This window comes from Vicugna pacos, chromosome 7, assembly GCF_048564905.1.
Source record: "Vicugna pacos chromosome 7, VicPac4, whole genome shotgun sequence".
NCBI classification, from domain to species: domain Eukaryota; kingdom Metazoa; phylum Chordata; class Mammalia; order Artiodactyla; family Camelidae; genus Vicugna; species Vicugna pacos.
In genome coordinates this window covers 33,228,681-33,255,030 of record NC_132993.1, presented here as the reverse complement: position 1 = coordinate 33,255,030, position 26,350 = coordinate 33,228,681, and the positions used below count along the sequence as shown (strand labels likewise).

At 39.5% G+C, this 26,350-nt stretch overlaps 1 protein-coding gene across 1 annotated transcript in view; it reads right to left on the bottom strand.

Moving 5' to 3' along the window:
* Positions 1-26,350, bottom strand: part of DOCK4 (dedicator of cytokinesis 4) — a 410,882-nt gene that overhangs the window by 233,461 nt on the left and 151,071 nt on the right. Inside the window, exons 2-4 of the mRNA XM_072964656.1 lie at positions 4,346-4,429; positions 3,045-3,085; positions 1,008-1,063 (exon numbers count right to left, since the gene is read on the bottom strand). Of these exons, the coding sequence (XP_072820757.1) occupies positions 1,008-1,063; positions 3,045-3,085; positions 4,346-4,429 (181 nt within the window). The remainder of the gene's footprint in view (positions 1-1,007; positions 1,064-3,044; positions 3,086-4,345; positions 4,430-26,350) is intronic.

The window sequence follows — 26,350 nt, the reverse complement described above, 5'->3', positions numbered from 1 at the left end:
AAAAACCATCTATTTGAATAGCATTCATGGACGTTTTTTGGTAAAAATAAAGTTTGAATATATCATTTAATATGCTTTAAAATGTGTTTTTAATGATTAAACAAATTCCTATTTTTCGCTATTTGAGGAATACTTCAATTTTTATGGTGGAATCTGTATTGTTTCTTTTGTCATAAAATGAAAATTATTCAATGATCCAACGCATATTCCTTGTGACAATGGCAGCAAATGCTTGAGTCCAAATCCATGGCCCACTATAATGAATACTCTGCTTCTGTTAACCACTTAAATAAGCAAGTGCTACTGCTTTACCTTGTGACATTTTATTTGAGTAATCTGTTATCTTAACAGCTGTTTCAAGTCCTTTTGAACATAGATGGAAAAACTTTTTAAATATAGGAGCAATCCTAAGTGATCAATGAGCTCAATCAAACAAAGCAGCATCGAAATGACGTTCTCTGAAGTAGAAGAGTGGCTTTGTGAAGTGGTCACACAAGGATATGGTATTAACCCCAAACAGGAAAATAAAGACTTGGCTGCTTGTAATCCATGGTGAATCTAGGAAATTTCCGGGGTTGAGACATGACTCAGCATTTGATGGATGTGACTGCCACACTTCCCTACATAGCAGGAAACCAAAAAAAACCAACTCCTTCTGCTTAAGATTAGGCTGATTCCATGATATCTTGACAATGAAAGACCTCTGGTGCCCCAGGTCTTGCTGTAGCCCAGCACACAGACATGTTTCTTTAATTCTCCCCTCCAAGTGCCTTAATGTAATCTGTCTTCATCAAAGACCTCTGGTGCCCCAGGTCCTGCTGTAGCCCAGCACACAGACATGTTTCTTTAATTCTCTCCTCCAAGTGCCTTAATGTAATCTGTCTTAATGTAATGGCATCATCTTCTATAGTTCATTTTTCAAGACAATTACTAAGCCTTTCAAATTCCATAATAAGCAATGGGTTCTGTGAAAAATCCTCCAACTATTAATAAAATTCATTTCTTACCCTTTGTTCTTTACATAGGCATTTTTCAAGTGAACATAGCTGGAAGGAAAGATACCCTGGAAGAAAAAACATGAAGGTTATGGTGCTAGCTGTCTATTACGGCAGAGTTAGTTTCACAAGTATGTATAAGATACAGCCGCACAACCGTGACAATACCAGGAAGAAGGAATCTCCACCACATCCTACAGGCTAAATCTATTGTAACTTAGATCTATTATTTTATTTTCTACTATTTATTAGTTTACAAATTTAGAGATACTTTAAAATAAATATAATTAAAAAAATAAATCCCACTCAAAAATATATTCTTTATAAAACAGAAAATTTTTATTTGTTTTATATTTTTAAGAATTCTAGATAGAAAGCATGTTGACTAAGAATTTTTAAAGAAATATTGCAGAGGTTTGAAAGAAGGGGTTTCTTGTTTGTTTTAATTGCAGTTCTTCTCTCCAAAATACTTATGTGTCTATTTAAAAATATACACTTAAAAAAGACCACTATGAATTTGGAGACAGTACGTATATTACATGTTAGGGAAGATCTCTGAGGAAAACATAGCAGCAATTAATCACTCGGCTGCCACTCTGATGGAACAAAAATTTAAACAAAAGAAGTCATGCTAGCTTAAAGCTCTTTATTGTAGAAGAAAGACAGGGCAAGGAAATTACTCCTTTGTTCTAAATGAGAAATTGAAAAAAAAACATTAAAAAAAAAGAGCATCAATTTTATTATCCATTAAATGACAATATTTTCTAAATGATTTTTGATGTACAATTAAATGACAAATTCCATTAAATATTCAGGCAAACAAATGTCATTTGAATACATTAGCACCACTCTGGAGCCAAGGATAACATAAAATTTAACAAGCAAATTCTGTATATACAACAGGAACAAACAGGTATATAGCTTAAAAAAATAACTATTTTTTTCTTTGGAATTTAAATTTACCTCATTATGGTAGGAATAACAAGTAGAGTAATTATAGTAATTAATAAGGAAAAGTCAGAACTTGAGGTTTGTTAGAATAACAGAAGAATAACAAATTATTTCTCAAACACGTTCTAAATGAAAAATTAAATACTGCAGCTACATTTGCATGTGCCTGCAGATATCCAGAAATAATTTGAAATGAGGGCTAAAGTATCAAGCTCTCCTTTAGAATGAACTAAAATAAATGAAATAAAGTAATTAAACATAGTTGAATGATCCATGGAAAGGTACATTTAAGTGGAAACGCAGGCAAAGGAGTTTAAATTACTTATATTTTGCTAATGAGAAGTGATACAACTTCTTATCTACAATCCTAATAAAATGAGAATTAAACCAAAAAATGAACATGGCATATAAGAAAACATTAGAGAATGTGAGTAGGATGGATGAAAGCTAAGGAGATTAGAACAAAGTAGAAAAACATAGATATTAGTAAGGATTAGTGTGAAAATCATAAACTATACAAATGAAAGGTAAAAGAAAAATTATATTACTTCCTACTATAATTCATAAGGATTTATATAAATATATAAAGGATAATGAGTCTTAGTTTTTGTCTTGAATGACAGAGAGAGATGGAGTGTTCATAATATGATTTTCTCACATTTCAGTTCCTCAAACCCAAAGGGACTCTTAACATACCCTAAAATAAACCTGTTTCTTCACACCAATTTTTTACAAATGATACCATAGAAAACTTAACAGATTAAATACCACTATTCAGTATTTCTTTTAGAACACGTATTTTCCCTGTCTGAATTCCAATTTCGCTCTGTGCAAGACTAACACTTCAAAAAGATTTTGTTTATATATAATGAGCTTATTAAGGTCTTCTTAGTACAAATTTCAAGAGCTACATAGGATTACCATTTGAATAGCATGTCTTAACTGTAATCCAAGTTCAAAGGACTTTCCAAAATTATGAAAATGCCACTTAGCATTTCAACTAGGAGTCCCAACAGTAATCTCAGTTGTATAATGAAACAAAGTAAATTAACTATTTTTTTAAATCCCATAATTATGGTTAAAAGTAATCACTTTTACCTTGATATTTGGGTTTTTTAAGGCAAATCCTCTGTACCAGCCTGTGAAGAAATAATCATGGTCATATTTCAATAAATCATTATAATACTTTACAGAAATGATTATAAATCTATCTATCCTTTGCTAATAGAATTTTACCCTATGTCTAAATATTCTAGATATAAACATGGTGTGGGTTGAGATTAGGCTAGATTAAGTCAAGTGACTATTAGTTTAAGTCTTCTATTAATAAAGTCATTTAAAAATTGTATCAGAAATGTATATAAAAATAAAAAAAAAACATGCATCATGGATGTAAAGGCTGTGGAATCAGAGCACTGGGCTTCCATTCTGGTTTTGCTACTTATTAGCTATTGAATCGTGGGCAAGTTAATTGACCTCTCTGAGCTCAGCTTCTCTCCATTTTATGAGACACACTCCATCTCAGGAAGGTTTAGAGATTTACTCTATTTCCAAATTCTCTTTGCTTGCCTGCAAAGTCCACACTCTACTACCAAAGAATAGTGCTCGGCCACAGCCCTGCAGTGAACGCACACATTCTAAGGTCTTGGGGTAGCATCAGTCTGACAGCATGAGAGTGAAGCCAGGTCTCATCCACTGTGGGAACCAATGGTACTCCTCCATCTGCACAATGTCTTGTCAGCCGAGCTCACTGTAATTTTCATTCTGTGGAATTCTATTACTTAACCTCCAAGCAACTCTGAATCAACTTTACAGCACTACCCTTAACGGGGAACATATCATTTTATAGTTTAAAACAATTACAGGGTGTATATATATGAATTTATATGGTTAATATATAGCCCCCCATAACTATATTATTTTCAATTTATTGTTTCCTCAAGTATAGAAACAATTTTGCTTATTACGTAAGAAATTATTTTATCATGTAACAAATGTTCTATTCAATTGAATCTATTTTTGAGGCACTGAATTTCTAGAAAGAAGTATTTGAGCTTGGTATTTAACTATTTTTGTTCCTCATGAGTTTTCTGAAAAGGATATATTATAAAACATCATTTTAGATCCCTTAAAAATATATCCAAGAAATATATCCATTCTTAAATAGTTATTCTAATAGAAACCAAAACTTTCTGAGAGTTGTGGAAATGTCAGAGAGGTCTCTGTCCAACTACCCCATACTGTGACTACTGGGAAAATGCCAGTAGTCTCACAGACAGTGACAGAAGTATGGACAGAATTTGTAAACTTTATGAGCTGTCCCAACATTGAACAGCTCATAAAGTTTATAAATTTTTGAGGTTCATGCAACCTCAAACAATCACCAGCAGCTGACTTACCATCACACTTCTCCAGGATCTGAACTGTATCTCCAATTTCCAATGACAGGCCATATGGGACAGTTCCTCGAAAACTGGCAATAACTGTAAGAAATGGTACAGAATATATGGAGATACGCACATTAGTTATAGCCAGTTAGACCACTTCCTAGTAAAGGTTATTGACTAGGAAACATGAGCGTGGGTAGGAAGTACACACTGATAGCTAGAAAAGACTGTCAGATTTTAATTTACACACTCTTGAAGAAAGACAACCTTTAAATTTATGTATTTTGCCAACTTCTTGGTTGAGTAAGTACTACAAATACGAATTTCAGAGATGTGGAATTTACTAAGATTGCAGACAGAATATCAACAACATTATCCGGTAACACACATGAACAACGGCATTGTCTGAAGAGCGTAGCAAGGAGCTGTCCCTATTCTGCCCGCTGTATAATCACTCCCCATCCCAGTGCCAACCCCACAGCAGTTACTCAATAAGTACGTGTTCAATAATAAATGAGGAATATATTTCTTACTCGTTCGTAAGGTTGGTTTACCCTTCTGCTGTGCTGTTTGAAGGATACTTCTTTTCCCTAGACAGTCAGGTCCTCAAGAGAAGGAACTGTGTCTATTTGCTCACTAATACGCCCCTAGGGCCTAGCCCAGTAAGTGGTGTTAAAGCAGTCTTCTGCTTCTGCAGTAATCAATGGTAATGCCAGGATCTCTCCTCAGGTCTAAACACACAGCCACCATGACAATTCCCACAGGCCTTAGCTCTCAGACCATTTGGAATTGGACTGAGTGGGGGTAGGGGTGGACTGGGAGGAATTAACACTTAGCTTTACCTAATGGTTACAGATTGATTGGTTTCTGAAACATTTTGCAGGGCTGGGCAGGCCCAGGATATAATAATAGAGAGAAAGTGTGTGTAGATTAACCACCCCTAGGCAATTTGAGGGGTTAGAGAGAGAATGAAGCATAGTAATTCTCCCTGGGATAGTAACACTTGACTCATAAAGCAGACGAGGATAGAAAATAAAGAAAATGTACTTCAACACATGAAAAGAGAAGAGACATCTCCTGTTAAATGCTACAGACGCTGAAAGCATCTTGCAATTCACATCAAAAAAAAAAAAAAAAGACAGTAAATGCTCTGACTGCATGATTTTTAAAAGCCCAAATTTTAGCAGTGAATTTCATAATTCTCTTTCAGATGGTGAGATTTAGATACAACCCCCATCCCCAAAATAAATGATTGCTACTGCTATGAATGTATTTCAAAGGCCTGAAGGAATACATGAATCTGTCAAAACTCAAAACATGCCAGTAAGTAATGGGCTTTCAGAAGAGTCTAAAGCACTTTTATGATCTCAAAACAAAATTAGCAGCAGAAATCCAAACACAGGACAGAAAATATAACCCAAAGTACATGAGACGGATAAAACTAACTACATAGTAACCGAGTTAGAACATTTTAGATAAGCACTAATTCATGATGTCATTTGCTAACTATAACCATAAATACCACATGACCTCATGTTGATGGCCTAGAAGATGTTTGCTTGAAAAATAATCACAGGTCTGAATATCTTGACAGATTACTTTAAATAACTTTCAGAGACCTCTTCTTATAAGGGATCAACAACTGAACAGACAGTAGTTTGAGTACCATTTAAAAGACTTCAAAGCAAGCTTGCTCCCAGAATTGCTTTTCTGTGCTCATGAACCACTTACAAGCCTCGTGGTTCACTTACAACCCTGCAGGGCTGATGCTTCTCCCGGAGGTCTGAGTGCATGGGTGACCTCACACAGTTCTGTGTACAGCTCTCACCACTCACCAATGCCCTGCACCTCTCAAGGCCGCCATGAACACCTCCCCTACTGCAGGCTGCTCCCTTCTGCCCCTCATCACCTTCTTAAACACAGCAGTACTGTTCATGAATTCCATTTCTTCACCAGGCTTCATGCCTCAGCCCTTCACTGTGTTCTGAAACTGCTCTGTCCCTCACTGGGACCACATTCATATCACCCTTCAGGAGTCTATCCCTCTCTGGAATCTTCTACGGCTTCTCTCACACCCTCCAGTCTTCTTCTGCAGACTTTTTCTTAGCCCTCTTCCTAAATGTTGGTGTCAAAAAGGCTAGGTGGAGGAGAAGAGCACCAACCTTGGCATCATGAGACATGGGTCTGAGCCCAGATCTTACCACCTATTAGCTGTGTGACTTTGGTCAAGATACCAACCTCTCAGAATCTCCATTACCTCATCAGGCAAAAGGGGTAACAATAAAGAAACTGCAAAAGGCCATGCGTGGAGGACTAAATAAGGCCCCTATCAGAAATAACTTACCACCCTGTCTGCTGTATTCTGATTGTTCGATAAATACCTTGGCTGTTTAAACTATATTTTTTCTTCTATCCACATACATTCTCACTGTTTGGAGAGAGTTCTAAGACTCCCAGAACCTCCTGTTGACATGTGACCGGCCAAGTCTCTCTCCAGTCCTGATCTGTGCCCTGAGCCTCTGACACAAACTTTCAACTTGTATGTCTCTATTTTGATGTCTAAGTACCTAGAACTTACCACGCCTCCGTTTCAACTCATAATCTTCCCTCAGCCTCTAGCCAAATCCAAGCAGTTTTCTCTCTCCCAATCACCCATTCTAAAATGTTAGTCTTCCACTGTTAGTCCTGCTTTATCTTGTTACCCCTTGGTGGATTTCCGTGCATCTCTCAACAGGGCCACGGCAAAGCCCTCTAGGAAGGATCCCTGTCTCCATGGTTGTCCTTCCTCAATACAATATCCGTGATGAGACTGGCGTATTACCTTTGATTCTGTCATATTTGTACTTACATGTTTTTTGGATATGCAGCACCAGGAAAATTTTATTAGGTTCAACTTCTTTTGCATTAAAGGAAAAGGTAAAAAAATATATCATGCCTTACCAGACAACAACTTAATGAGGTTGTTATCCTCTTATTTCATGCTGCTATTTGGCTCATAGAAGTCTTATGTGACACCAAACCAGATCCTCTTCCTTTGCTCCCAATTCTGTTGAAAGTTAGCACTGTGTCCAATGACTATATATGCCAGAAACTCAGGGGTCATCCATATGCCCCTGACCCATGTATCGAATCCATTACCACATCCCAATGATAGTATCTTTTAAGTATCTCCCTCTTAAAGCCATCTTTTTCTCAGCATCTTCACACTACCCCAGCTCTTGCCTGGCCTTCTCCAGCAGTCTCCTTGTAGGTCTCTGCCCATTTACTCAGGTTCCTCTCCCATCCATTTCTCATACAGCAGTTAGAGAGGTCTTCTCTAAATGCATACCCGATGATGTCATCCTGCAGCTCAATATATCAAAGCTCTGAGAATAACAGAAAAATCAGTACTACAGCCTGGAAGGCCCTGCCCTCCTCTCTGGTTTCACCCTGTACTTCTCAAGCCTGACTTTCTATACTTCAGTCACAAAGACCATCCCTGCTATATTCCCTCCCACACAGGACTTTGCCTATGATGGGCCCCTTACAGGGAACACTGTTCCTTTCCCTCCCTGACAGGTTAAGTTAGATTCATTCTAGAAATGTTGCTTCTGCGAGCAGCCTTCCTTGATTCACAGACCCTTACCCCAACCACATACACTCACAACACCATATACGTCTCAACCATCCCCCTAATTTGTCTAAGTTTTTGAATGATGTCCCTTGCAACAGACTATAAGGTCCATGGATGTAAGGACTCGTCTGGTTTTAGTTCCCCACTGTATACCTGACTCAGTACAGAGCCTGGCACACAATCTGAGCTCAGTAAATAATAACAGAGGGAATGAATGAGGGCAGAGCCATTACTATTAAATGTTTTGGTCTTAAGCAGTCAGAGTCCTTTATTATTGGCAATTCTATTTTAAGGGGATGCTGAAAGTTCTAAGAACCAAACGATTATCAAAGATGAGTGAAAACTCAAATTTCAGAGGATCTGTTTAAAACTGGGATGATAAGATGTCTGGATCCTAAGTGTGTATCATCTCATTTCTTACCCAAGAAGTCTGTGTGGGTGAATTCTGACTTTACTCTTCAGCTATACAATATTTGATAACTATTGAAGGCAAACTATTAAGTTCTTCAACCTCATTGGCCTTCAGATGCCCCCTCTATAAAACTAAGGAGCTCAATGAGGTGAAATGAATGGTCCCTGCCAGCATATAATTCTGGGTGTGGAAGAGACCTTTCAGCTCAGCACTGACATGACATAATACATAACTGAAGAACTCTGTCCCCAAACCAGCCTTGCTTTGGTTTTAGTCACTGCCTGAGTTCTGAACAAAGGAACATCTGTCCCCACCAGCAACAGGCATCTGATGAGGCAGCAGGGAAAGCCTGCTCTCAGCATCTCCTACAAGGTCCTTCACCACTGCTCTCCTGCTACCTTTCCAGGCTCACATCCCCCCTAACTCTCCACACACTGCAACAACCCCAGTTCTCACCAAGCTCTCTTATGCAGGCCTCCGCACCTTTACCCATACTATCTGTCCCTTTGCAGGGAGCTGTCTTCCGCATCCCTTCTACACTGGGAGCTGCAAAGTAGCCTTAGTTTAAGGTCTAGCTCCAAGGTTAGCTCTTTCAATTTCCTGATTCCTTCCCTTTCCCCATTCTTGGACCCAAATGTAATTGATTACTCTCTTATCTGTGCTCCAAGGGCAATCTAACCACAACTTAAATAGGGTAAGATATCACATACTTAGCACTTTATTTATCTGTGGCTTTCTACTTGAGAACTGGAACTATTTCTAATTCATCTTCCATAAACCAGCATACGAATGTGCTAGTGCATGAATGGAGAACGAACAAACACATGAAATGAACGAATGAAGCCAGTGAAAAATGGTACCCAGGTTCTAATAGATTCAGAAAATGTCGGGGCATCTCTCATAACTTAAAGCATCTAAAAGTATGTATTAAACTGCAGATCATACAGCAGAGTAAGACTTTTTCAGGATATATTTCAGGGCATGACTTTGATCCTTACCTTCTAAAATGGCAAGCCATTTCCAATCTCTGAATTTCACAAGTAACTCTACCTTGCAATCCATTAAATTCATGAATGGATGGATGAATGCTAGACCACTTATGCTTCAGGTTATGAAAGAGAAATGTGGAAAGGAGAAGGCAGTTCTAGGCAAAAGATTTGAAAACATGATTGGCTCATGTTTACTAGTAGAAGCATGTAATGTATCATAAAGTAATGAAAACTGGATTAGCAAAGATTCAAAGAAAACACAGGCATTCATGAAACCTCAATTTGCATTTTCATCAAATGCACTTGAAGCATATGTTATTACTAGATTCCATTTTGGATACAACTTTCCAACGAAATCTCCTCAAGATCCTCCAAGCATTTTTGGAGGAAACAAGTCTATCGCTGAGAATTCATCTTGTCCCCACTTACTGTAAAGCAGCTCTGTCTTTATACCAACGTTTTCTCATGGTACACTTTCCAGGGGCCTTTTCCCCCCAGTAATATCGGGGTTTATTGAACATGACCACACATTGTCTTGATCCCTGGATTTCCTTTTCTTGCTTATTTTCTTATAAACTGAACAACTTTAACAGCTACAGAAAAGACCATAGAGAATGAACCCTTCACAGAGGTCCAATACTACCGTTTCAGCCCTAAGGGCCCTGAGAGTAAAATTTTAAACAGCACATAAAAACCACTGAATGATCTTGTTTTCATCTCTGCCCATTTGCTACCATGTAAAAACTTATTTGGATTGGCAAATATGCATATAAACATTGCTTATATTCAAGTCCTTTAAAAATATGTATAAACTGAAAGTGTTAAAGGTATAATATTACCATCTTGAAAGCTGTATCATAAACACTGCCTTTTATCACTTATTATTCCTTCACATAATGATTTCAGCTTAGTACCTATTGCCAGTTTATTAAAAATTAAATAGCTGTAAGAAACATTTTCATATACAGCTCACAAGTATTTTCTATAAAGACAGTGAAAAAAAGCAAAATTGTGCTATGAAGTTGGGACTCATTTCTCAGTTTCAATGATACTTTGCTCATGCAAAGAACCAGTTTTTTTTTTTTTAACTTTTAAACTTGGCACATAGAAACTCAATCCCAGAGTTCTGCACCTTTCAAAAGCAAAAACAGAAACAAATCTAAAGAACTATTATAAGTCAATCATGTAGCTCTACATCGCAGATGATAACATATTCCTCACCATCATGGTCAAAATACTATACAATGATGCTATGCACCAGGATTCAATTCAAGCTGGCAAATGCTGCCCTTGCCCTTTAAGGGCTGACAATCTAAGATGAATGGAACATAATGTAGAAAAAATAATAATGAAAATACTTTGTCCCCTGTGACACAAAGGAAGGAAACTCATCTCTCAAAGTCGGAGCTTTGGCTTCATCTTTCTGATGAAAGGATCTCCAGCTCATGAACAGGCTGCGGTCTGAAAGGTCAATTGTGAGCAGACTATTTACAACACAGAACACGATGCCATGATGCTCAAGTTCTGAGATTATCCCATGTCATCCCATTTAATGTAAAAAATAAGATTGCTGTCTGTTGCAACAGAAATGAGCTACGACTGCACCAGAAATTAAATAAACATTTTCATGGGAGCCACTGTAAAATTCTGAATGCTGCTACTTGAAGCATGGCAATGACACTGAGGAGGCAGAGAAGAAGCAGGACATTGTAAAGGAACTCCGTTTCTCAATGGACATTTAAAATTGGTTCTTTCCTATGTCTGTGTTCATGTCACACTATTTGGCTCTGGTTAGCCATGGATGTAACTACATTTAGGTCATTTAGGTTTATCAGCTTTTACATGTATCATTGTGGGGGGGTGGGGCATAAATGGAAAAAAGGGGAGAAAAAGGTAGAATTTTTGAAGGATAAGAGGATTTTTTCCTGGATAAGAGTTCGAGAAAACAATGAAAAGGGAAAAAGGGTTAAGGAGAACTAAGTTCTTTTCAGGGATTTATTTCATAAAATAGTGCACTGTGGAAAGAGCACAAGGGATCATCTCCTCTGCACATGCACACAATTCTCCTGTAGGGAAAGATAAAATATGGTGGGGGGAAAACCAAGCTAATAGTCTGATCAAAGACACTACCTTTTTCATAGCTGTCTGGATAGGGCCTGAGGGAAGACAGAACAGAAGTCATGTGGAGATTTCTCTTGGTATTAGAGCAGGAAGGAACGATCTTTCTCTCGTACCCCCTTCCATCTTTCCCGTCCATGAGATGAAGTTAAAAGCAAAGTGATCATTCCGAACTTGGAGGGACAACCAGCTGGCTATCAGTATGACAGCAGGACCATGGGAGCAGACAGTCCAGAAAGATTGAAAAGAAAAAATCAAAGGAAGTGTGGAAGGGTGAGAGTGGGTACCAGCTCCTGTACTCTGCTTTGATTCTGAAAATGAACTTGCTAGGAAAATCAAAGAAATGCCCTGCTCCATCTTCTCGTCCTCAGACTTGTCAGGCATTTGAGATCTGCCTCCACTCTGGTAACGGACAACACAGGCCTCCCACGCCTTGCAGGCCGCCTGCGAGGGACAGACACATGCCCACTTTCAAACAGGACTTCATTCCTATGCCACAGTTACCATGGTCAGCCCTTGAGATAAGTCACACAACTCCCTCGAGCCTAAGTGACTTTGAAAAATCAGAAGCGGCCTGAATAAAATGTGTCTGACATTTTACAAGTACGACCTGAAAACATGCCGCTGTCCTTGACTGTTAAGAGGACACTTCTACCCACTGCAGAACCTCACTCTGCTTGAACCACGGCTGTTAGGACCCAAGGGAATCATAAATTATGGTGGTGGACGTGACAACAAGACCCCTCTTCAGAAAGTTAGGGCAGGCAGCCGAAGGGCAGCCTTCTGGGGTGGTCTCAGCTGGAGCTGCTTTGCCCAAGGCCATGTCCTCCCCCCAGGGTGGCCTGCATCCAGTGACTGATGGGGCAGGAGGTCAGGGACCAGAGCCTCTCGTGACAACTGGGCACAACCCTGAAAGCCATTCCAGCTGAAGTGACTAAGCTGTCACTGGGCCGGCATCACAGGTCAACTGCTCCCTCCGCCTAGTCCTGCTTCTTTCCCCTCCCTTCCACTGTGTGACACTCAAGAACACTCCCTGATAAACATCCTGCAAGCCAATCTCCATCTCAGAGTCCACTTTCTGGACAGCCCAACTTGCTCTGAGCTTACAGCTTCAGCCAGTCAGAATTTGCTTCTTATCAGGTCCATTTGCAAGGGAGAAGGAAAGTAGCATTGTTGCATTACTATCTTGTGGTTTTGCTAAGTTCTTTATTAATTCTGATCTTCTGTGATGAAGGTGTTTTCATTCCCATTTGAGAAAGAGAAAAAGAGGCCAACAAGGGACTGAATTAACATCAGGAGGGAATTGTTACACATTAAGATTTATTTGAAAACATTGTTACTGTGGCAGTAAATGAACCAGTTTTATTCCCCGAAGAGTCATAAACACACTCTTCACCTTGGTTTTAATGTTACAAATGCAAAGACACTTTCCTAAGTGGCTCCAAGAACAACTGAAGGTCAAACAGTAAAACTTTGAACTGATAACTGCATACACGGATCAGTACTTTTAAAAACAACTTCGTATGATAGGAAAGGTTATGGTTTGGGCCGACTGCCTGCCAAGAAGAGCATCTTGGAAGCGACAGAGTTTAAACAATTATCTCAGAAGTATCCCAGCACTTAGGAAAGGGAGATAATATTCAACAGGGAGATGGAGGCCTGGGGCTCTGCTCCATTACTTATGAACCACGTGGTCCTTAGTCCCTCTGTGTGCAGGCAGGATGACATCACCCACCTCCTAACCTCATAGAGATGTCATGAGGCTCAAACACAGTCTGAGAACTGAATTTGTAAGCCTAGAAACCTAAATAAATATAGGGTGTTATTTTTTTCATCATCAAGACTGACTGGAAATTTGGAGGCTGGATCTGAATCTGTTATGGGCAAAAACAAGGTTTCTATTTACAATCATAGGTCAAAACCCTTGGTCTGTTTTGTTATTATGGGTTCTTGGAAATTGTTATTAATGAGTTAAACTTAGAAAGATTCAGGTTCAACTGCTCCAGGTGGAAATAAAAAGCTGACACAATTGCACTTTTTTTTGATGAAGCAGAAAAAAGTCTTTGGCAAATGAGACAGATAAGTAACAGAGGGATTCTCCTAAAATGCTAAGGCAGAGATAGGAAGGCAAGGAGACTCAGCTTTTAATACTCACTCTGCCAAAGACTATTTATTTGTCTGAGGGATACTAGACAACATTGGGAGAAAATGACAGCACAGACTTCATGTCACAAAGTGGAATGAAGTCACGGAAAATAATCATTGCCTTCCTCATGATCCAAGGGAAAAATATTCACTAAAAAGTAAAATACCATTTCCCAAGCAAACCTATTAAATCTACCACCAAATATCTAGTCTAAAAGATTTATATATAAAATTTATGTATATAAAATATATATCCTTTTTTCCAATGTAGGATGGTTCATATTAAAATTATACTATTTAAGAGAATTTTTGAAATGCAAGATTAAGTTTCCTGACTGTTTTTTTCCCTTAATGTATTGCTATACGGGAAAAGAGAGGAAAAAAAAATCTGTTATGTCCATCTGTGCTTTGTTCTGATTTCTCTCTCCAGGTACTAAATATGCAAAGTTACAAACAGCACAGGAGACTGAAGTGGTCCACCTGGGTCCAGACAGAATCACAGGTCGCCCCCAATGGGAGAGGCCAGCTTGCTCTCACAGCCTCTTCTCATGTTGTCTCCAACCTCATACTCAGTCCTGCCTCATCTGATCATTCATCTTCCCCCCCACAGTAAACACTCATGCTTCTACTTCTTCCTCCAGACGCTTTTCTTTTTCCAACTTCAATTCTGACTTCCATTCCCAATGCTCATCTCTCAAGAGGTGTGCTAGGATATTACTTACAAACTATGTAACTTCCGTCTGAAGAGAATCAAACCCTACATTCTATTTATTACTCCCTCTCCTGCTCTGAGGACTAAGCCAATTTCCAACTGTGAACCAACACCAGTTGTAACTGGTTTTGACTACTGAAAACCAGTCAAAAACAATTTGTCCAGAAAATGGGGAGCCAGTGAACAGCTCAATGGAGACATGGAACAAAGTTCAAAGGTCTCTCAAAATCTGGCTCCTGCTCACTTTCCTAATCACAGCCTTTACAAACCACATTCAATAGTCACACTGAACCTGTGACCTGACCTGGGCTTTAGCAAATGCTGCAAAAATGCCTTGTCCTCTACTCAGGTTCCCTTCTTGCTCTTTCCCACGGGGTATTCTTCAAAACAACTCAATCCTTCCCCACTCCACAGTACCCCTCCCATTTACATCCCTCTAACACTTAGCACACCAAGCATCTCTAGGCTGGAGGCCCCTTTATGTTCTCAGCACCACCTCATGGATACTCAATAAATACCGATGGAATGTACAATGGGTACAGCGCACTGATTCACCCACCTTCTATGCACCAGCACTGTGGGAGGCACGGGAAATATAATGGTGAAGGTAGCACTCTGCACCTGTTTCATCTAGTTCATAAGTCAAGAGAAAGACTGTTTCCTGTATCTTTTGGTTCCTACAAAACACAGGTCTGAATTTTGTATCCCCAGTGATTTTTCAATGTATACACAAAACTGACAAACTTATCATTCTTATGAGAGGAAAAAAATTAAGTCCATTTTTTAAACTTTTAATGTTGAAATAATTTCAGATTTATAAAAAACTTATAAAAATTGTTTCACCCTTAAGTTAGCTTCAGTAAATGTTAAGATATTAAATAAAGTACATTTATGAACGCCAGGAAATTAACATTGATACCATATTCTTAACTATTCTACAGATCATATGCAAATTTCACCAATTGCCCAACCAATGTCATTCTGGTTAAAGATCCAGTCCAGGATTCCACATTATACACTGCTGTTCTGTTTCCTTAGTCTCCCATCACTTGACAGGTTCTGTTTTTCTTTCATGACCTTGATGCTTTTAAGAATACTGTCCAGTTATTTTTCGGAATGTCTCTAAATTTAGTTTTGTCTGATGTTTCCTCATGATTAAATATAGGATATGTAATTTTGGCAGGAACACCACAGACATGATGATGTGTACCTGCCCGGTGTACCTTATCAGAAGATAAATAATGGCAATGTGTCTCACAGCTGGTGATGTTAATTTTGATCACCTACTTAAGGTGGTTTCTCCATCTAGAGTTACTACTTTTTATTCACAATTAACGAGTATCTTATGGGGACATATATACCATTTTTTCATCACACTTGATAACATCCATTGATGATTCTTGCCAGCAACCTAAGCAAATTAAACTCTGATTTTTTTTAAGAGTTATCCAGACACAGCTGGTTTATTTCAATTACAGTCAAAACCTGCAACGGGTCCTTTTGGAAGCTGGCACAATATCCTGACTTTAGTCTTGATTGTTTTAAGCATAAAGCATAAAATTAAGATCACTACTACCATAGGTGTCCTCGAGATGACTTATACTCATCATATCAAACAAAATAAAACCTCAACTTTAACATCTCATTTGTTTCAGAAATTGAACAGAACTGAAATTTTTGCTTAATTTTCAGTATACTACTTGGCCTCTTAAATACTGCTTTCTTAACCAAAGGAAATATTTATGTGTGTTTGGTGAAAGATAGCTTTTGAATTGTTTCAGCCAACATTTTCAAGAAAGCCTGAATGAGTCTTGTCACTAACTATAACCATCTGCAGATCTGAATTAAGTCCTTCTTTTTTTTTTTTTTTAACTGCACTTATGGGTCACTGATAAGGGTACTGTGGTAAAATTTTCAATTTCTTTTATTTCATGGAAGGAATCTAGCCTTTTGTAGTGACTAATTTTATGTGTCAACTTGACTAGGACACAGGGGGCCCAGATTAAACATTATTTCTGGGTATGCCTGGGAGGGTATTTCTGGAAGAGATTAGCATTTGAATCAGTGGACTAAGCAAAGCAGGTGACCCTCCCCAATGTGGGTGAGCATCACCCCATCAGGAAGGCCCGAACAGAACAAAAAGGTAGGAGGAGGAATTTGATCTCTCTACCTGTGTGAGCTGTGGGATGTCAGTCTTCCCTTGCTCTGGACTAGGACTTAAATCATCGACCCACCAGTTCTCAGAATTACATCAATGGCTTTCCTGGGTCTCCAACTTGCATCATGGGACTTCTCTGCTACTATAACCATATGAGCGAATTCTTATAATAAATCATATATACATATATACATACATATATATATATTTCCATATCCATCATATTGGTTCTGTTTCTCTGGAGAATCCTGACTAGTACACCTTCCTAATAATTTTGTACAATGATACCAATTTTTAAGTGAAGTTTTAGGTTTTACTGATGTTTACGACAGCTCTTGAGTTACTAATTCTGTTGCATACTGTATTAGAATTGATTATAAAAAACCTTACTTAAAACAAAATATTGACTGCAAACTAGAGTTAGTCTCTAAATTGCAAGTGATTTACGTTTTGCAAATTTTATTGTTAGTTACTTAGAATGACTAGACTCTCAAGCTATCACATAATAGTCTACTTGACTGATTAAGCAGCTGAAACAGGAATTTCACATGCAGTGAAAATGAGGGGATGGAAGGGACTTATAGTAGGGGAGGTGTACAACAGCAAAGGTGGAGAGGTCCTGGCAAATGAGAGAGATGATGGGCCTGAGCTAACTCCTTTCAAACACCATGTTTCTCATCCTGGTCTCCTAGAGAACCCCGGTCCCAGAGAGGGCACCACATCTCAACTTTGCCACCACCTGGTGATCCATCCACACCACTTAGTGTCCCCAGTACAGACTGTGCAATTACGAACATCTCGATTTTCTTTCATCTTTTCCTTTTCCCCAGGGAAATATGGTTGTATCAGAACACCTCCCTCAACCTCACTCTCACCCCAATCCCCAGGGTAGACCCAGTAGCTTTCTGACCGATAGGGCCTGAGGGAATGAACCCCCATGTCCTCTGGAATCTGGCAGGGGCCCAGCCCAGCCATTCTTTATTCTTATCATGTGTTAGGTCTGCAAGGACTTTATAGGAATAATCACATCATTAGACATAGAGTATCTACAAACCTGGTATTCATGTGGCTTATACAATCCAGGAAGTTCATCGAACCCTGTTATTTCCACTTTATAAATCTTCGATGAAGCCTTTCTGCTTCCCCTCAATGACTATTTTTAATATTAAAAGATATTAAGAAAAGACATGCTAGTTTATCACTGGGATTTTTAATGACAATTTAAGGCAAAACTCATGAAGCCGTCAGTGCCAAAAGAGGGAACCAGGATAAAAATGAACATTACTGACTCAGCACTTATCAATCATACATGAACTTTTAACTCCTTCCTCAGGGTGTTTAGAGGGCACCAAGTTCCCCTGGGGATCATGCCCTCTGTTCTTCGCCTCTTCCAGTTTTATAAACTAATGAAGCAGTTGCTCCTAATACCTTTCTTCTCACTGTAAATTTCAGTAAGGACAGCTAACTATTGACCCCAGATGTTGTCTACAGTAATTGAAATCTGATTTCTTCCTGAGCAAAATGCTGCACTATTTAAAAGAAACTTTTAAAGACTACCCCAACATACTTCGTTTTTGGGGGACTAGGGTTAAATTTTTTTGTAAATATTTGTCCTTTCCCTCCCTCTACAATGAAATTTGCCAAAGAAATTAGATAAGTTTTCCAAAATATCTTCAATAGCAGACAACAGGTCTGGTGTGAGGGCCAAACCCAGTCATTTGTTTCACAATATGTTAATTAGGAACAATCCATCTATTGCAATTCTCTGGTTTGAAGGATAATTTTGCATTTGTTTTTCTTTTTCTGAGCCATCACTGGAGGTGACTCAGTCTGTTCATGAACTAAATCTGACAATGTGAATGCCCTTGGGGGTTATGTACAAAGTGAGTGCCTTTAATATTCTAGCCAACACAGAGTGGAATAGCAAGTGCCCAAAGATGGTGAGATTAAAAAGAGAGAAAAAAAATTTCAAACAACCCAGAATCCTTTTTATGGAAGATAATCTCAAATTCCCCAAAATCACCTCAATGTGAAAAAAAAATTAAATTAAAAATAGGATGGATTCTTCCACAGGTGTGTGGGAATTTAAAGTAATGCCATTTAACAAAAAGAAGAATGAGGAGGTCAAATTCCTAAAGCATCACTAGAAGAAATTACATCTCTATGAAAAGGACACATAAGAAAATGTGGCTATTTCTTCTTTTATGTATGACTATAATTTAAAGTATCTTGTTTTATAGCCTCTGGTAACAGCTACATAGTTATGCTTTATAAAGCATTGACAATTTATTAAAAGTTCCACTATTAACAGTAAACTTAGGGAAATGTAGTGAATTCTTAAAGTTAAAAGCTATATATTCCTCTATATAAATGAATAATTCAGCTATTTCTAAATATAAATGAATGGATCAAAAAACTGACTATAGGCTACAAAGACCTCATAATAATATGCTTAAAAACCCTGAATTTATCAACCTCTTGTAAAATTCAAATATAACAACATAAATAAGTAAACAAATAAGTATTCCTGCCATGTCTCCCAATAACAGCTTATGGTTGAGTAAAATATTAGCAAAAGATTAAGATACTTCTTCAAAGATTTTTCAATCATTGAGTTTTAAGGGTCTTTTGTGCACTAAACATCTGTGCATTTTCTCTTCAACGTTTTCAATTAATCTCGAGCAGCAGATCTGCCTACTAGAGAACACAGTTAAGAAAAAAAGTCTGCATTTTTCTTTGAGTTCTTCCTAAAAACATTTACAGCTCACAAGGTCAACTTTTTGTTTGTTTACATAGGAGATATTTGTAGGACGAAGTTATTTTATGCCAGGAAATTCCAACTTACACTTGTAACTAGGCAGTTAAAAATTCCAAACACCATAGGGGAAAACTTTCCTACACTGTATTTGAAGCCGCGCAGTGGACAGATAAGTTATACGTGTTTCTAAACTACCTCCCCCCCCCCACCTGCCCCAACTCTGACAAACACAGTATGCAAACAGGACACGTTAACCAAAATCTTATCAAAATAGGTAAGTTAAAATGCACCTCTTCTTTCCTCCATCAAGCTAATAATTTTCCTTTCTTGGCCATAAAATCGAGCCTCTTTTAGTTTCTGACACATATGTAGAAATCATAAATCATTCTGTCAGTTTTCCAAAGACCAGTGGGTCCTGCTAGAAGTAACCTATCTCAAGCTACTTAACTTGCATGCATCTCAAAGCCCCAAGGTGAAAAAGTTCAGCTTCATTCAATTCCTTAGCTGTGGCAGGTCCTTCTGCTTGTTAAAAGCAAAAAACAATCTCAGTTTGAATCCCTGATGACCTTCATTTAGCCCAAAGCTTGCACCTACTGGCCTTATGGAAATTAAATTTCTGATTTACATTTGTTTTTGGACAATCAGTAGATGTCAATCATTTCTTGAAAACTAGTCTTTGGCTTAAATGATGAAACTTTCAGTATCCTAAACCCAAGGACTTTATAAGATCATGTGGAATAGAAAAAAAGGCTGAAACTGATTTCGTTTTCTATGCCAAAGAGCTACTTGTAGTCCACAAGTAAAATTTTTGAAAGAAACTGAATGACTGAGCAAAAGCTGGGCAAGTGAGTCAGGGAGCTAGAAACAATGAGAGTGTGTGGTAGCCACTAATCACAACTGCAGGGCTTTGGCTTGGGTTTGGGGTAGGGGTGTAATTAGGTTTATTTATTTATTTATTTTTAATGGAAGTACTGGGGCTTGAACCCAGGACCTCGTGCATGCCAAGCACACACTCTAACTGAGCTATGCCCTATCCCCAATGGCAAGGCTTTAGATGAACATTATTTCTAGAGATTCGGTCCTGAAGACTTTAGGGTCTAGAAAATAGTGTAGTTGTAACAATTTGGAATCGACTCATTTAATCAAAAAAGAATATCCCTCACTCTATATTTCTGCCCTCTCCACTCGCCACTCCCACTACTCAACAGAACCCTGTCATCAGGAAGTTTCAACATCAGGAAATTTGGGAGGAGGATTCTTAGATTTACCAGGCCACACTTGATTCTCTAGCTGGACAGTCTGTTTACACATTATCATTTGCATTTTTCATTTCCAGTCATTTCCTGCGCTCCTCAGCCCTCCTCCCACTGAGGTAGTTGCATTGTTTCAGGGAGACAACAAAACAAGGGAGACATGCTCAGTCTTCCACTTCCCAAACAGGCATGGCTCACTTCCCAGTCAACAGTTGTGAAAGTCAAGGCTTCCGTTTGCCAAGGCCTTCATTAATGAGAACCTGGCTTTACTGGGGGAAGTGTTTTCTAAATTCCTAAGGCTATCCTTTAAATATCCAGATGAGAATCTGGAGAACTCAGAGTTCTGCTATAAACCGCAGAGCATGAAAGATGCAGAACGATTTCCCAACATGGGAAGGAGAAAATCTCTACCAGTCTAGAAAGGGAGAGAAGGAGAAGGGGGGGAAGAAAGAGGTGATCCAGAGGGTTGTATACAAGCAGTGTACCTGCTTGGTGTCCGATGGGGGCCGGGACCCAGGATGGGGAGAAAGGCTGAACAGAGTCCCTGGTGGAGTTTGGGAATTCCAAAGCAAAGCGGTCTGTGCTCCCTGCTCTGTGGCACGTTGGGCAGGACCTCAATAAGAACAGCAGCCCAAGTAGAGAAGAAATGGCAGCCCAGTACAGTTAATGAGTTGGGTCTGAATAAGGTAACCCTCTCTCCCTTCCCTCACGACAATCTCTCCCTCTCCAGAGGGCAGCAGAAGGCAGCTGAGAACACAGAATCATATTCCTGCTAGGTCTGCAGAGCTGTGGAGTCAACAGCTCAGAGCCTGCGCTGGATAGAGACCACAAGCTGAGTGCTGAAGGGTCAACAGCACCAGCCAGACCTAAGGTGGGGGTCAAGTGACCTTGGGAAAATGGTCCATTACCATGTCCTACCCGTGCTGGGAGACAAACACAGAGAGGATACAGAGGGCAAGGGCTAATACCCAAAGCCATGGTAATTTTTCTCCTCTAAATTATTTTGGTCCAGAAGTCAGTCCTTCAGATTTAAACACAGAAAAACAATCAATAAACTGCTAGAACGAGTATCATGAGCTTTAGGGCATGGACTTCAGCTAATCTATTCTGTTTGTTCAGAAAATTACTTGTTAGTTCTTGGCCATATTGGATATAGGTGAGGTGAGTCCCAGAGACAAGAGATGTTATAGATACATAAGACCAGGTACCTTCCTCAAAGGATGGATACCTAAGTGAAGAAAAAGGGCAGATACAAATGAAAAATAAGCAAAAATTAATCCTGTTAATCCTCTGACTAGCTTAGAAAAGGAAAGAAATAGTGCATGAATTTCGTATCCAGTTCTCCTGCATGAACTGAATAAAAACTCCCTAGACTACTGGCGGTCCAGGAGGAAGTGTAGTATCTTCCAACAGGCAAGTTAGACTAATCCAACCCATGAGTCTGAGAGTCCGCTTAAGCATTTTATATCATCCACAAAGGATCTCATCATCATTTCCATAAATTCGCCCAAATCTACTCAGTAAATGAATTTTCCCACATCTTTTAACAGCTTCCTTAAAATCTGTCTTTTAATTTACTTACTGCACAGAGAGTTCTAGTCTAATATAACCTCAGACGATTCCCAAACCATTCCTATCTGTCAAATCTGACTATCCGCAAGCAGACCATGGCTTTCTTACAGGTGCCCTGCCGAGCGCCTTCTCCCTAACTCCCTGGTTTGAATAAGCCAGTTGGTCCCCACTACCCGCAGACTACAGGGCAAGCACCTGGGACAATCTCCAGAAAACCCAACATCATGTTAAGGGCATCTAAGATGCTATTTTTATAAAATATGTATTTGATCATTTATGCTAATTAATGTCAAAATGGTAAGCTGAGAAAGACCACTAGCAGTTAGCAGGGACACATTTTATTCAGTGCTAGTCTGTATCACAATGGTGTGAGAAACACTTAGAATGGAAAGTTTTACCTTTCCCTCTTCATATGCATCTCTCCTCTGTCCCCACCTGGGTTTCCCCCAGAGGATGCAACGCCATGTGCTTACCTCATTCTAATCACCCACTCAGTAAACGTTTATTAAAGACCTACCACCACCTGGCCACCGCTCTAGGTACTGAGCCAGGAGCATCCACAGATGTATTACAATTACTCCTCTCAGCAACTCTCTGCAGTCAGTACTTCTATCTGTATCTTACAGAGGAGGAAAGCTGGGCTTAGACAAGTGAAGTCATTTACTAAAGGTCACAAAGCTTGAAAATGGTACCCAGGAGAGTTCAAACGTGAGTTGGCTGATGATGTCCCAGCTGTGATGACTGCTGCTCACGAGGAGAAACAGGTAACACAGCCATGGTGAAGAGCATCATCCTGACTCCTGCACAGGTGAGTTCATATCCCATTTCTGCTCCTTATGAGTACCCTCGAGCAAGCCATCTTGCTGTGCCTCAGTTTCCTCAAAAAAAAAAAAAGTGAGGTGATAACAGTATCTTCCTCACAGGGTTACGTAAGGCTAGAATGAGTCCACGGAGAACGTGGAAGGCATTCAGCAGAGCAACCAGCTTACCTGGGCAGTCAGTCTCTGTGACCTCTTCTATGACCACTACTACACTCACCTGGCAAGTAGTTCTCATTGAGGGACGTTTCCCTGAGAAAATGTTTATTCCCTTCATTTCCAACCTCTGTAACTTACTGGCTATAATTTTCTACTAAGTTCTCGAAGCTAACAGTCCACAAATTGCCCCAGAAATAAAGGACAACTTCTATCAAACAGAAGACTTTTCCAAGGCGCCTTCGTGACAGGATTTCCAGGCAAGCACGCAGAAGCAGAAGCCCTGAAGCTGTCTTGTACTTGATGCCCAGTTAACACAGGGCACTTTGCTCGGGCCTCTGTTCTCTCCCTTCAGATATGGTGTTTACTTCCATTCAAGTTGTCAAGAGCATCTAAGAAAACCGGGCATGATATGAGGCAAAGTTGCACTTCTGACTCATAAAGACATGTTATCTGCTTCTTCTGGGGTAAAACCTCAGTAAGAAATTACAATATTACATAACATCATGTCTTCTCCATCAGAGAACAGAGGTTTTAGGTCATTGTGCTTACAATCTTTAAAATCAGTAATGATGAAGCCTTTTTCTCCCCCACTAAATTCTGTCCCTGGAATCCAACCTCTAGATTACTAATAAAAGAGAGACAGGCACTCTGTACTCCATCCCCAGAGTGGTGCTAGTATATAACTTGTGCAGCATTATTTCTGCAACTTGAAAGTCCACAAAGAAAATCTTCAACTTGTCAATTCATCATATGTCTTTGAGGAGTTAACAGAAATAATTCTCAAAGACGGACTTCTTTAATTTACCTTTTAGCTCTTTTCATGGTATTACAAAATCAAACGTAGATATTTAATGTTGCTAAATGCTAGCCTGAAGATCGAGTGATACCAGCACATCAAAGTGGTTCTTTCCCTTGACTTGGCAACCATATGCTGGTCAACAGCTTTCCTTCCTAAACTGCCTTGCTGATGACTTTCAGAGGCAAGAAAATGTTTCTCTTGTGCACATTGGTTCATCTTCAAGGAAGATTACTTATGTGCGAATCTCCTAAAACACATGCTATCAAGGACACAATGCTTTTAATTTTCTCATAAAATAACTTCATAAAAATAATCAACTTGCCTTAAAAACTTAATGAGTATATAATCCAAATGTTTCAAGAGATCTTTTGCAGCCTCCTGGCTTTAAACATCATCTAAATGCAGATGATTCCCCAATTGATATATCTAGCTGGGACCTCTCCCTTGAATCCCAGATTAGTATATTCAACTTTCTGCTCGATTTCTCCATTAAATTCAACTCTTCATCTCTCCTTCCCACACTACCTGACTCCACAATCCAAAACCCATCCTACTTTCGGCCATCCATCTCAGGAAATGCACTGAATCTTTTCCAGCAGCTCATATCCAAACCTACGAATCATTCTTGACTCCCTTCTCTTACATCCTTTAACCAACCCATCAACAAATCCTGCCCCCTGCTTGGAAAGTCTATCTAGAGTCTGATAGTTCTTACACTCTCCACCAATGCCCACCTAGTCAAACCACCATCATCACTAACCTGGATTTTGGCATTCACCTCCAAAAGCTCTCTCTGCTTCCAAAACCTTGTCTTTCAAACAGTCAATTCTCTACAGAGCAGCCCGATCCTTCAAAAACTTAAGACAGAGTATGTCACGCCTCTGCTCAAAATAACACCACCGTATGCGGACATTGGTTATTTTCATATATTTTGTTCTTCTGAACAGTGCCGCCATCAAGGCCTGTATTCTTAGCCATGTATAATGTAAAATTAGCAAAGTCATACAAAACCTCTCACAAAATTAGTGAAAGGATGTAACTCCTTCTTCAGTATTTCATGCTACTAAACACGTTTACAAAATAACTAAATCTCCAAGTTTAGAAACTTGGTTCGCATAACACAGCTGGCCAATGAGAAAGCACTAATCAACAGAAATGTTGAAGACCAAACTAAAGTATTTAGTGACACTGATGATAGTGCAGATGTCTTCTCAGTGCTGACATAAGCCAAAGCCTCCACATTCACTCAGGACCACCTGCCGGCTCCATGTTGGGTGTCAGGGATTCAGCAATGGAGAAAAAATAGCTGCTGTTTCTACCTTATCCTCACTGAGTTCCCTAAGCCCTCAAGGAGCTTTCAATTCATCTCTACTGTGTGTGTGTGAAATGATCACCAGCTCAGAGACACAATGGATGAAGACAAGGATTAAAAACAGACCCGTGGTGGGGAGGGTACAGCTCAGTGGTAAAGCGCATGCTCGGCAAGCATGAGGTCCTGGGTTCAATCCCTGGGACCTCCATTAAAGGAAAGAAATGAGTAAATAAAAACCTAATTATGTCCCCTTCACCTTGAAAAAAAGCCAGACTCAGTATGTGATCTAAATTGTAGATGGTTGTGACACACTGTTTATTGGAGCTCTTTTGGATATTTCTTGGCCTTTCTGTCTCAGTTCCCAGTGCTTACTTATTAGACCAGCCTAAGAGAGGATAACATACTCTGCTAGTACGATAAACTTCTTTCTTCGACTTCCCTCATGCAGCCTCCTGCCTCGGCACCTCTGATGCTCCCTCCACTCCGAGGCCAGCATAACCTACCCCACACTGAGCTGATCAAGTCTGTCCCACATAAAACCTTCAGTGGCCCCCACAACTGCTAAGATAACGTTCTCCTCCTCTGTGGCCTGAGCCACCTGCCTGCCTTACTTTGGGACCTCCTCTCTTGCCATCCTTTATTCTCCATCAGCCACACGTGATCCTTGTGGTTCCTCTCACTCATGATGCTGTTTCCTAACTCTCACTGGCTCATGTGGGTCCTTCTGCTGGAATCACCTTCAGCCCATTCACTGCCTGGTTTACTCTAAACCACTTTAAATTCAGCTAAGAGAGTGTCATCTCCACCCAAGTGCCTTCCCTGTCTACTCCTGTACACACACAGAGCTATCTCCTCCTTCTCTTAGGCGGACAACCGAATAGGTGACAGCAAAGATAAGAAATGGATTCCAACCTTCCTAGAACCCTAAGAAAACATACTAATTTTCTGAAAGCAAAAGCATCTTGTTGGCAGAGTGGAGGTCAGAGGGTGCATCAAAAGGACCAATCACTATTTGTTTGAAAACGGCTCCCCCACTGTTCCCAGCACAGAATTACCTCACCTCACGCACAGGGGCTCAGCCTAATCGGCTGAATTGCAATTGCCTGATAATCCCTTAAAAAGATGTAGTTAATCTCTTCTCTTAAGGGAGCATCACATGGCTGAAATCAAGCAGGAAAAATTTCACCCCAGAAGGAAAG